This window comes from Protomyctophum bolini (genome assembly GCF_963924005.1).
Source record: "Protomyctophum bolini genome assembly, chromosome: 3".
NCBI classification, from domain to species: Eukaryota; Metazoa; Chordata; class Actinopteri; order Myctophiformes; family Myctophidae; genus Protomyctophum; species Protomyctophum bolini.
Genome location: NC_137864.1, coordinates 31,327,707 through 31,341,615, shown reverse-complemented (window position 1 = coordinate 31,341,615; position 13,909 = coordinate 31,327,707). Strand labels below are relative to the sequence as shown.

Genomic DNA, 13,909 nt, shown 5'->3' with positions numbered 1-13,909 from the left:
GGCCAGAATAGATCTCCAACGAGGAACTGTATATAAAGACAAACTGTTGCAATGTGGTACTGGAAATCAAACAGACGGCTCAGATGGCTCTGATGTCCTTCGAATGTCCTTTCTAAAGTAGCTTTAAGATGGACCCCACCTCGAAAGAGGAAACAAGGGAGGCCAAAAGCAACCTGGCGGAAAACTGACCTCAGAACTGAAGATGGCAAATCTGACATGGGGATAGTCATAACATGCTGCACAGGATAGGACCAGATGGAAGCAGATAGTCACAACATGCTGCACAGGATAGGACCAGATGGAAGCAGATAGTCACAACATGCTGCACAGGATAGGACCAGATGGAAGCAGATAGTCACAACATGCTGCACAGGATAGGACCAGATGGAAGCAGATAGACACAACATGCTGCACAGGATAGGACCAGATGGAAGCAGATAGTCACAACATTCTGCACAGGATAGGACCAGATGGAAGCAGATAGTCACAACATGCTGCACAGGATAGGACCAGATGGAAGCAGATAGTCACAACATGCTGCACAAGATAGGACCAGATAGTCGCAGCCTTATGTTCCACCGGGAACGAAGAGGATTAAGTAAGTAAGTCATATTGATGTGTATTCAATTCTTATTTAAAACTTGGTGTCAATAAAAAGGAACATCCCAGGTGCAGCATAGTGACTGGGCAAAAAATGCTTCCTTGTAATTAGAGATGTCCCGATACTGTATCGGAAAATCAAATCGGCCCTCATTTGTCATATCGGTAAATATGCCAGTGTAACCACCGATCCAAAACAGGGGTAAGAGTTTGACACTATGGCAGGCAAATAAAATGTTGGGACATGTGGAGTTTGCTTTGGAGTTACCCCAAACTGCAAGTGCACATTTGAGTGAGGAGTCTGCTATAAACACAACACGAGATATATAGCTAGATAGCTATAAACACATGAGAACACCACACTGGTATTATGTGTGTGTTACATTCTTGCCATTAGGCATCAACCATAGATACTGTTCACAATATGCCAAAATGTCACTCCACACAGTTCAGGAAAAAGTAAACCAGAAACGGTCAAACTATTTCAACATTTTATTTTATAAAAAAATATCCCATGACCATACAGCTTGATGGTGTGGGTAGCAATGGGTAATTGAGTCATTCTCCTCCGTGTACCTTGTATAGGACTGAACCAGTCCAGAGCAGTCCAGGTACTTTGTATAGGACTGAACCAGTCCAGAGCAGTCCAGAACCAGCAGAATCTCTGAGACCACACCTTCATATAATAAAACATGCGCAATACACAAACTCACCCTGACAGACACTCGTGCTCGATGAAATTCAGAGTTGCACACAGTGAAATACACAGAAGACACGCTCACACGAGTGTAACTGCACACATTTATGTATAAAAAAAACATTTGTTCAGTCCAGCTCTTGGTTGACAGCTGCAGTTATGTAATACAGTACACAATTACAAAACAACTGAAAACTTGGAAAGGAAACAAATAGTCTCCAAATCTTAACTATATTTTGCTCAATTGGACATATTGAAGATGTCACAGGTGAAATAACAAACTATCAAAATGAGAAATATTAGGTTTGCTGAAGAAAGTTACATTCTGCACTTAAGATGAGGCAGTGTATGTGTATCTTTTCTTTTCGTTCTTTGTATTTATTTTTTACTCTTATGTTATGATAGTATGCAAATGATCACTCCTTCATAACACAATCCAGGTGCATCGGTCACTGTCTGCCAACACTTGCAGGGAAGAGCCTACAAATCAGAGCAAAGGGGGGGGGGGGGGGGGTTTGAATCACACATCTTCATTATCACTACAAACCCTTCAATCAGAATATGTGTGTGTGTGTGTGTGTGTGTGTGTGTGTGTGTGTGTGTGTGTGTGTGTGTGTGTGTGTGTGTGTGACCTTTACAGTCAAAGCCAGATTACAGGTCCTTCCAACCAGACTCAATCTCTCACTGTGGTAACCTAACACGTTTCCTCCTCATTGTCTGCACCATGACCACACTCCAGTTACAGAAACACTGTCACATATTCTTAATGGCTGCTATGTATATAAGGGAATGTACATTGCTAGGCATGACAGAATTGTTGACCTATTAGCTAAGGACATAAATTCATATGTTTCATCATCTGCCAAAATGTATAAGCACTCACATGTTTCAACTGCCATGTTCATGCACAATAATGAAAATGATGCCTTCTCAGATGTCACAGCTAATACACCAGATATTGTTGTTGTTGATGAGGACAGTAGAGAAGTGACCATTTTGGAAGTGGCATGTACATTTGACCACAGTCTGGAAGAAGAGATTACCAAGGTGCTTAAGTACCAGCTATTATACAGCTTGGCTACAAATGTAAACTACTTGTGTTCATATTTGGAAGCCTCTGTAATGTCCATAAATCAGTTGTGAGGGGCCTGCAGATTGCAGGCATGCCCAAGCCGAGAGCTAAGGCATCGGCAAAATACTGTTCAGTGTCTGCAATAATTGCCATATATGGAGAAGGCGATGCTTTCTGTACCCGTGATCTGTATCCTGAAGCACTTGTAGAGTTGTTTTCAAGTTTGCACATCCACTATTGTTTGTGTTCAAGAATTTCTTGTAAAATGTGAATGCAAATAAAGATGTTAAATGTGTGTGTGACATTGTGTGTGTGTGTGTGTGTGTGTGTGTGTGTGTAAACTCACCTTTGTGCAGAGCTTCATTAGTCATGCGGTTGATGTAGCGGGAGCTGTTCTCAGGAACTAGCCACTTCATCACTGTATTCACACAGGACTTCCTGTAAGAACTCCAAACACTTCCACTGAGTGGGGAAGACAGAGTGACCTTGAATTAGATTGGGCGCCCATAGTTAAAAAATACCCATAGTTAAAAAATAATAGACATGGCACCAGAAATTCCCTCCCATCCACTTGCATGGAGTTGCTCACCCAGCACATATTCCCTTTTCACCCCTTCTTCCAGGTTGTAAAAGTGATGGGTGCGGCATATTTGGGTAGTAGAGGAGGCTGAACAAACAGTCAAAAAGGACACGCACATCTACACCTATAGGCTGGGTGCTGGATCAAAATGAAGTCATATAAGAAATTAAAAATCTGCACTGATCCGCGGCATATTTGGGACCTAGCAACGTCATAGAATTGTATTCATGAACACGCTGGGGCTTGAGTCATAAAAGAGCACCGCCGATAATGAGTACGATCTCCATTGTATCGCTCGTTCACGTGCGTGGACCCAGCTGCAGTACCAATGATCGGCCAGCATGTCGATTTGGCTTCAATTCTTCCTCGGTTGAAATTTGAATAGACCATATTCACACGGTGGCCATGTTGGCATTTTGCATTGAAAAAGCAGGGTGGCAACCACAGATATAAAAACCTAGATACTATGGTCTATATGCACACAGGATAACACTTCCTACTTCAGAGCCCCTTCCCTACTTCCTTCAGGTGTTACCGATGATACTACACACGTTGTGGCCCTTGGCTTGGTACCCTAGACAGAATTTGGCCCTTGGGGAAAACTAATTAGGGAACCCTGGTATACACACACAGTATCAATCTCATCCAAGAAAGGCCAATAAAGAAACCAATTTAGTCTGTGCAGAAATAATTCAAATTCAATTCATTCATAATCAGCCAAATGGTGCAGATTATGTGGGGGTCCATAATCGTATATATTTCCGTGCAAAATATGCAGGCTCAAATGATTTCTGATTTCATAACCCCCCCCCCCCCCCCCCCCCGTTCTTGTTGAATTCACATAAAAAGCATTGCTCCTGTGTGCGTTCTTTACAAAATTGTTGCATTATAGAGCCTATATGCTAGAGATTGCGCGTGTGCAGTCTGTGCACAGTGTCTTTGGATTTCTGATGACGTCACACACCATGGGAGCCATCGGTGGCTACTGGCTAGCAACGGATACTAAAAACAGCTAGCACACTGTAAATAAATACTATTCATTCTTGATTAATAGACATTAACGAAACCCGACAAATCCCGGGTTTGGCAAAGATAGAATGCAGCAAAGTTGACAGTAGGCATGTCACGGTGTCACCGGTAGGAGGGCACACATCCGAGTACGTTACTTGCACACCGATAGCACTGTTGTTTTTTATTTGTAATACTAGTCTATTATTTTGTGGTGCAACCACTCCTATAGACAGCTATGTGTGTCCCTGGCTGTCTCCGAGCACGAACATAGCGTTTGGTTGGTTTTCACCACCACTGTCACTGTTGCGCAGCCCAAAACACATTAACTGTATATGATGATTTCAGGTGTGACAGTACAGTGACAGTACAGAACAGGGACCCCCTGGGGACCCCCACACCGTAACTCTGTCATTTCTAAACCATTTCGGACCCCCTGGGCGCGTTCCTGGGGGTCTTGATGTTCCGGGGACCCCCACATGGAGTTGCACCACTCACTTCACACGGGTGTACCCTATAAAACCACTTTAGTTCATTTTCATGTGCCACCCATGTTCTGTGTTTTGTTAGCCCTGATGAAGACCGTATAGGTCGAAACATGTCGGTTCAATAAAGTTTTCCTCCTTTTTAACATAGAGTGTGCCCGGATCTCCGCTTTGTTCTATGTTGCTCACCTCGTTTGACCTTTGACTTCTGTGAGGTCACCGACCCCAATGGTACAACACATGCCAGTGTTAAGGTCCCAGCTGACCTGCAGGTTGGAGTGGTAAGTGTTGGGCCTGGTGACAAAGAGAATGCGTCAACACCTAGAGAGGATTGTAGAACAGAGTAATGTACCATACAGATGACCAGGGCCAAATAAAGCTATCAAGAGGTAATGGAAGACAATAGGCGTGTAACGATACATTTTAACAGCCATACGATACATGGTTGACGATAGATTCCGGTTAATTTCTGGTTGTATCCGTTTGCTTGGCAACCTAGAACCATTCATACATTGGCGAAGAGCGCAATCTATCATAAACCACTGAAGGCCACATGACTGATATCTAAGTCATCATCTGTGAAGTTTAGACTTGACGGAGATTTCCATCACCGGCAGTGAATTGTAAACGTTAAATAATGGCAAAGTAGCAAATAAACTTAACCAATGACTGTAAATAACTCCAAATGCAGTGCAACCAAACTGTTGTAATCAACTAATCTTCTCTGTGCAAAGTGTTAAACAGTAGGGTGAGGTGGGGTACCTGCAGTGCTCCTCTTCAGAGTTGGAAAAGGCCAACAAAAGCAGGCCAATATTGATCATCACCTTGTTGGTCTCAGGACACACCTAATACACAAACTACTTTTAATAATATATACAGTGTGTACAATAGTGTGTATATATATGTACACACACACACACACACACACACACACACACACACACACACACACACACACACACACACACACACACACACAGTATAAACAGTATTTGTGTGCGTATTAGTTTACCTCCAGTATAACAACATCATAGTCGCTGAAGGAGCAGAACTGAGGGGCCCAGGCAGCATCACTCCTGATCACCTCATTTATAAGATACTCAAAGTCCAGTGTCAACTGCTCCACACACACACTCTGCAATAGATGGCAGAAATCACAGCTCTCCAACATCATCCGAGACAAAATCATACATACCGTCATACAGCCTCCTAGTCCTACACAAAGAAACTACACCCGTTCCCTACTGTGAAGGGACATTTCACCCATAATATCTCTGAACCATTTTAGCCATCGTTCTAACCAATAACAGTTCCCAGAATTACTTTTTTTATTGTCTTCGGCCTGGCGGAGATCATGTTTGATGGCATTGATGGCCCCGTCGCTGCCAAACTGTGCACACACAGAGTGGACTTTTTCAGATGGGCCTGTCATAGCGCAACCATCACGCAAATCTGTACACCTCAGATAGTCATGTGATCACCACGGAGCTGTCCAAATTCCCATATTCTATCCCAATTGGCTAAGATTGGCTTCCAAAGTTAGCAAGAACAAAATTCCCACTAGGCCAAGGAACAAATGTCACTTTTCGCAAATTGGCCTGTTAAAGTGCCACTAGCAGGTTGATTTTTGGAACAAAGATTGCTGTGAAAGGCCTAAGAAGACATGGCAACCTTTTCACATTGGCCTGTTATAAACGCCACAATAACCTACCTGACCTGGCAGAGACCTGTGCTCTGAGGAGCACTTGTTCTAGTTAAAAGTGTTGTGTACGCAACATTGATTTAGATTCCTAATTTCCTATAAAAAATATATTAGGTAATTTGAGACCTAAATGTTACCTTCCTGCAGTATATATATATATCAATGATACTTTATTACTATATTGTTAGTATGATATAGTAGTGTGATAGTATAGCTTAATATAGCTTGGAGCATATATGTATGACGAGACATACAGAATCAACAGTATCGTATTCCTTTAAGTGCAGAGATGTTTTGAAACAAACACACACCTGTCCGTTATGTGAACCAGTGACCAACTGCAGGTTCCTTCCCTTCAGATCTGTGACAGTGAATGGCAGCTGCACCTTATCATCCACATAACCTAGACAGACACAGAGCAACATCACCTTTTCTCAAATGGGGGTATGAGGGGGGTAAAAACATTATATAAAAAAACATTGCCAAATATATTGAATAAAAATCAGTATTTGACATTTGCCGTTTAATAACACATTGGTGCCAAAACTCAGGAAACTTGACAGTTTAAAATAAGTCTGCTATTCTCAGCCGTTCTCTGTGCACAGCACCTTCTTGCTGCAGAGCATAAATTAGGCTGAGGGACTGACCCGACGACCTTTGCTGCATGTCAAACCCTGTATCTCACCTTTAAGTTGTTTCCTGTCGATCTATATTGTACTATCCAAATAAAAAAGGTCAAAATGGCCAAATATATATATATATATATATTTTAAAGGCACTCGCTTGCCTTTCACTGCATTCACTCTAATGTTATATCCATCTACTAATTCCCAAAACCTGTGGGTGTGTACTGTGCATCTGACTCTGTCCAGGGCATAACGCAGACACTGTCTAGCCAATAGACTTCAAACTTGCCATGTGTGTCGACCACCCTTATCATCCACAAAGCCTAGCCCTAGACGGATACAGAATAGCTAGCCTAAGAAAACCTCTGATTGCCTGACTTTCTCTCCTTCTTCTTTCATATACTATATATATACGAGTAAGACGCGCAAACGCGGGAAGCGAACGCAGCTCGTACATATTTGGGTTGTGGACGTATAGCTGCTCTGGGGACTCCTTATATGGTGCCCCTTTTGTGCCCATATATGGAGCTGAGTGGACCTGGCCCCTTTTGTGCCCATATATGGAGCTGAGTGATTGCTGATGCAACACACTCCATATTTGGATAGCGGGACAGACACACAGACAGACAGACAGACACACAGACAGACAGACATGATCTGCTAGGTCTCATTATAAGTGCTCACTGCGTTCGCAATGAAGGCTTTTCTGCCTTGTATTTATAGTACAGTGGAGATACACTGTATATATGAAGGCTTTTCTGCCTTGTATTTATAGTACAGTGGAGATATGACAGGGCCCAGGGAAAGAGTCTGGGAATTACACGCAGCAACGATCTGTCAGGCTGGGGAATCAAATCCACATCTCGCTGTCAGGCTGCATCAGAGCCCATCATGGTACGAGCCTTAACCAGTAGGCCCATAGATATTAAAACATATAGATGCCTCATTGGTCTCTGCAGTTCATTGGAGCGACCTGTCTGCAACAGGAGGCAGTCAAGCGAAATCTTGAAGGCATGTGCCTCCGATTTTCCTACCATTCTTCCATTTTGCTTCCCCTATGCTTCGCAAGGAATCTTGGGAAAGCTTGCCAAAGCAATCACGCATCGCCGTTGCCTCCATGTTGCCTTCCGTTGAGATACAGACGGCCCGGAAGAGGCGTCTACGTTTATATGTCTATGACTAGGCCACCGGCGCCATTTCTCAGTCCTTCTCCTTTCTCCCCCACACACACCCCTTACCTCCAGCATCTTGCTCTGCTGCCCCTGGCTGTGGGAGGCGGTAGTGTAGGCGGGTGTAGTTGACATAGCCAGGCTCGCTGAGACTTGCGTCTTGAGACGAGGATGAGGGTGGGGTTGGCGGGGACGAAGATGAGGACGAGGCAGCGGGCGACATCACCTGCTCCGAGTGGGGGGGCAAAGAAGCCTGGCTCCCGGCTCCTGATGTTGAAGGCTGTGGTAAACCCGTCCGCCTCCCCTCCTTCTCCCTCCTCCCTTTACAGTCCTCCTCTCCCTCGTCCTCCTTCTCCTCGACTTGTGTCTCGAAACTTGTTCCACTGTCCTCTGGGACTCGCCCTGCATCTCTTCTCCCTGCGTCACCATCTGGTGCCCTCCTCTCTCCATCCCTCTCTGTGTCCCTTGCTCCTCCCTGTGCCCGTCGGAAGAGGTCGGCAGCAAACTCCCTGGCCCGTGCGGCCGCCTGAGCCTGGCCAGGAGACAAGGGGGACGGCCCTGGTCTGTTGGACGGGTGTCTGCCTTCGGGGGATCCCTGAGGTAGTGTGGAAGTAGAAGAGGAAGATGGAGGGGACGAGATGGAGGTGGAAGCAGAGGGTTGACCTGATGATGGAGCTGCTCTCTTGGTGTACAGTATCTGAGATGACTGGCTCTGTTCACCTGCAGGAGAAACAAAATATATACATGAGAAATTTGAATTGTAAATTATGATGGACCTGTGCAGTGGCCACACAGATATTGCCAATATTCACAACAACTCCTGTTGTAATATAAAGCTAACCACCCTAACCACAACCACAACAGCAAAAAAAAAATTGTAATTCAAATGTTTATTCACTTTATGTGCTTAAACTATATTTATAGTCCTGCAGCCGACAGGCTTCTTTTGTTTAAAGCGGGAAATTTGGTATATAGTATTTTTTATTGGCCTAAAATATTGTCTATATACACATGCATTCATGAATCCACTTGCTGACCGGCTGTTAGTATTGGGCAATCTTTTTATAGGGGTTTCTTGTGACCCTACCATTAACATCCTATGGCTGGCAAAAATGTCAAATTTTAGTAGCATGTGTAAAATACACTCCTTGGGCTAAAAGCAGACATAGCCACTTGCCCAAATGTGCCCAAAATGTGCTGACCTCATCACATTGGCCGTTTTTAGCCCAAGGAGTGTATTTTGTGCAAAACGAATGCTTGGAATGGATTCAGAATCATGAAAACCCCTTAGTTTTACATGTCACATGCTACGTAAAGCAAAAGGAAAGTTTGACATTTTTGTATATGGACAATATTTTAGGCCAATAAAAAAAGACTATATACCAAATCTCCCATCCGTCCACCTCGGCTGCCGGACTATTATGCAGCCTGAAGACAAGTACATCACTAATACACGTGTGCGTGTGTGTGTTACCCGTGCAGAGGGCGATGCCACAGGCCATCAGTGAGTAGCTGGTGTTTAACAGGATGACCTGGTCTTTTTTCAGCTGGAAGGCTGGCTGGAAAGTGGGGAAGGGGTAAACCACCTGGTACCTGCTGTTGAGCACATAGCCATGCTCCAGACACTCACCACCTGGACAGACAGCACAGAGATAGACACATTTATAACAATACTTCACTTCAGGTGCCAGCTTAGTAGCCTCTGCAGCATGATGAAGTCACAAACATCTGTATTTATTAAAGGGATAATTCACTTTCAAATAAAATAAACATAAAAAAGAAAAATCACAGATCCTTCAGACATTAGAATGTCCATTCTAATGTCTGAGAGGGCCATGATTTTTCCATTACTTTTACCATTTTCTTTTTTTAATGTTTATTTTATCTGAAAGTGAAAGAGTCATAATATAATGTAAGAGTGAGTCATTGGCCATCTCAGACAATGACAACAGGTAAACAGAGATGACTGCCTAGTGTGTGGTTTACCTGTGCGTATGGTCGTGGCTGAGGGGACAGGACAGCAGCGAGAGCAGGATTTAGAAGGAGGCTTAGAAGCAATGGTGATGTAGATGTCTCTGTTGTTCTCATCGCTCATCATCAGGTGAATCAGAGGTGTGCTGGTGCTGCGTGCACTGGAGGCAGAGAGGGGCAAGCAATTATCAAAAAGGATTTTATTTGTCACTGACTTACACCAGTAAGACGCCCTGAGGGCGAGGGCGTGTGCAGTGTGCATGCATCCGTCTGGGTGACGGCAGATTGCTGGGCGAGAACTGGCACTTTGGCATTCATTGTAAATAGAATATCTAAATACGTGAATCTTTTTACAATGCCGTTATTTTTCAGAAAAAAAGCCATTGAGGGTTAAAATGGGTCTTAATGCTTCCAACTAGAGTAGAATTATTAATGTTGTACAAGTGTCCATGACAAAGAAAATATATGATGTGGAGACAATAAAGACTATTATCATCATTATTATTGAAGGTGGCAACAGTCCATTTGCTCAGTACAATATTTCGGGGGCATATTTAGAATGTGTGCCGGCTTGAGTATGTTCAATCTAGTTTGCAATTAAAGAGGATTTAGTTGACACAATGAAATAAAATGGCGATAGAATTCCGTGTGGGGCAGACGGCCTGTCACAGCCAGATTTGAGCGAGCAGCAGCTTTGTTGTTGAGGAAAGCGGTAAAAGGAAACTTTCGTGGTTTTTTCGTCTCAGATTTAGTCCGACGGAGCGTCACAGTATAACTATATGGGGACACAAAAGCGACACAAAAGTAGGACTCGGAAGTAACTCTGGAGGGGGCGCTCACGTCACAACTAAAATACTGAATATGGAGCGCGTCTTGAGTGTACAGGGTTTGAACATATGGAATGTCAGAACAGGTCAGCTCCATATATGGAGATCTAATGGTTTGAGAACAGATGTTGCTGAACGGCTCCATATATGCAGATCTACTGTAGGTGATGATCCAGTCTTCTCCATGTATGGCTATCCAGGGTTTGATGTCAGTGTCGTGATCTTCATTTATGGAGACGGCCATATATGGAGTGTGTCACGAGGTGCGACGGACTGACGACCATATATGGCAACGTGTCATGAGGCATCACAGACTGACGGCCATATATGGTGACGGACGGATCGACTGTTTTGCAGGTTTTCATAGTAATCTGCGACCTACAGTCGTAACAAGTAAAAGCAGCGAAATGTTGGTGAGAACTGTTCCGACATAACATTAACAAGTATGAAATAATAAAAACCAGGACGACGTCGTAGACTCGTAGAGCCTTCGTCCTACTAATCCCGCCCCAACACTCCGCCCCAGTGGGGTGCACCCGCAGATCCGACACACCAAAGGTCTGAAGCGCGGAGAAATGCGATGCGAAAATGCGATGGTCCGACGTGCGCTGCTCCCGTGCTTTAAGTTATGGTTAGGTTAAGGATTGAGGTTTCGGATCAATACTATGTCGGAACTAAAGCCTGTACCCACCCCAGCCAGTAGGATTACATGCAATCACACAATTATCATACTTCCTGCCCGGTTTTCTGTTCAACATTGACGCCAAATGTGGTCTATGTCAGACACACACGGCCCATTTATCTCCCTCAAATTACTTGCCAATCCACAGACACAAATAATTGCATTTTCTTTACTGGACAGTTGAGTATGAAACTGGTGTTTTCTCTTACTTGAAGCCAAAGATGACAATTTTGGAGTCATCATTGGGCCACTCACACACAGTAAGATACAGGTCACTGTAGATGTCCTCCCCTGCAAATAGCCGCACATGATGGACCTGGATAGAAAGACAGGGGGGAAAAGAGAGGCAAGCATATGAGAAAAGGGACATGCCAGTAGTACTAAAATACAATTCAGCAGGACAATCTCTCTCAAGTTAGTATGTCCCCTCTGTGTTATATTTATCACACGCACTCATCTAAAAATGTTGTCTTAAATAAGAACCCCCTCGCAAATTTGAAAGAATGCTTGAGTTCTATCTTGCAAAAATAAAATAGATTACCTGTTTAAGTCTGCTGTGCAAGTTAAACTCCCACCAATACAGATGGTAGGTATAGAAAGAGAAATCATCGTCCTCTCCCCAGTCACTGGTGTACGATAGAACGTAGCGGCCACATTTGGTAAACCCAAGAAAAATGTGTCTGGAAACAGAGGGGTGACGTTGTGCATTTTTAGTAACACAGGCACCAGGTACAACATAATAAAGACAGTCAGAGGCTCATAAACACATCAAGGTAATGCTCTATGACACATGACCTTCTTGATTTATCAAATAGTTCCAATTAAACTGTTTAATGCTCTACAGCAGATATTTTATGGCACTTACACTTCTGAATTTCTGATTTCCATGCACATTATGTCAGAGAAAAAACCCACAAATGAGTTAAATTGCACATTTGTTTTTTTCTACCATACCTGAAGTTAGCAATGCTTCATGTAAGGCCAAGATAGGACCGTTATGAAGTCAAAGTAGGTCTGGCTACTCTGGGAAACCCCATGCTAATTAAATCACCCGTTCCCACTGGCATATAAAGCCAGTAATCAACTGGTATTTTCCATTAGAACACACACACACACACTTACCCTGCTCTAAGAAACTCTTCGCTGACTATGTTCTTCAAGGGGACACACACACGGGGTGGTAGTTTCCTGAAAAGGCGTTGTGAAAACTGGCCCGACAGCTGTGGAACACGTGGAAAGAGTGAGCCATGAGAGATGCACTGTAGGATGGAATGACAGTCACTGAAACCAACAACTCTGGTCAATGATATGTGGGCATGAGACTCTGACATCTGCATGGACACACAATATCCTTCAGCAACCCTTCACAGACCAACAGTAGCATAAAACATAAGTTTGCTGTATGTTTACTTAGAAGTCACTCAGTAACAAATGATTATGGATGAAGAAAATTCTCCAGTGGATCCGACTGGTTATCTGCAGCCTAATGTCACCAACATCCATGTCACTCGCTAGCTAAGCTTTTAAGCTAACATCAACCAGTTCTATTCAGTGTGTATGAACAGTATGATGGGTCTGCCAGCTTGGTGGCTAACTGGTTAGCTAGAAGTAGAAAACCAAGGCAACGTAGACACTAGACAGAGAGCGTAATATAGTTCAAACATTCCCTGTCACTAATGAATTACCTTACTAACGGTTTGGGCGAAACCACAGTGAACTAATGGACGTTCCGACGATGGCCTTGAAGTTATATGCTGCTAATTAATTAGCCGGCTAGCCTGGCTAGCCCCAGGTAAGGACAGAAGGCTTGCAATAAGAAACTCGTACAGCAATTATTCATACTGTTCTCTCGTCTCGTCCCGTCTTTCTTACACACCGCAAGACTTCGTCGGTTGCCCCATACCTTTCCACGCGTGAGAAGCTTGACGACATGGTCTTTATGCTTTCTTTGCGTTTTCTGTTTGTTGTCGTCCTTCTCAGATTTCGAGCTGGGCGCCATCTCCCACTCTGAAACTGTTTTCTGTCCATACATACAAGGCCCTCCCGATTGGCTCACGGTCACAATATAGCCACTCTTTCACTGGCTCGGAGGCCCGTCAATCAAACCCAAAAGGTGAGGGAGACAGGAAGTGGTCCTTAAACAAGTTTCTCCTTTTATCCTTTATTACTATGGTTTCTCAGTGTTTGGGGTTTCTCTCCATCTTTAATTTCAATGTCTACCAATTTGATAATATCCAAGACTATAATATTATATATATATATATAAATTTGATAATATAAAATATTATACATTTCATTTTCTCTGGGACCCCAATCTAAATACATTTAGAGGAGTTGGTCCAATATGGTAATTTCATCCAAAATTCCATTATAGTCATACCTCATTGTATGATCTATGACATGTACTGTAGAACAACGGAACGTTTCAGGACCCCACGTTGAGAACCAGTTTTTAAAATACATTTAACGCCGGGATACCAATTACGAACC

At 43.6% G+C, this 13,909-nt stretch overlaps 1 protein-coding gene across 1 annotated transcript; it reads right to left on the bottom strand.

The window, feature by feature from the left end:
* Nucleotides 1-1,086: 1,086 nt before the first annotated feature.
* Nucleotides 1,087-13,434, bottom strand: dcaf15 (DDB1 and CUL4 associated factor 15). Its single transcript, XM_080759644.1, has 13 exons — nt 13,323-13,434; nt 12,542-12,639; nt 11,961-12,099; nt 11,629-11,735; nt 9,926-10,071; nt 9,414-9,572; nt 8,009-8,659; nt 6,456-6,547; nt 5,455-5,577; nt 5,205-5,287; nt 4,632-4,736; nt 2,716-2,831; nt 1,087-1,777 (listed from the first exon to the last, which is right to left on the bottom strand). The coding sequence occupies exons 1-13, from the start codon at nt 13,416-13,418 to the stop codon at nt 1,722-1,724; spliced, it is 1,971 nt and encodes a 656-aa protein (XP_080615770.1). The 5' UTR covers nt 13,419-13,434; the 3' UTR covers nt 1,087-1,721.
* Between the last annotated feature and the right edge of the window lie 475 nt (nt 13,435-13,909).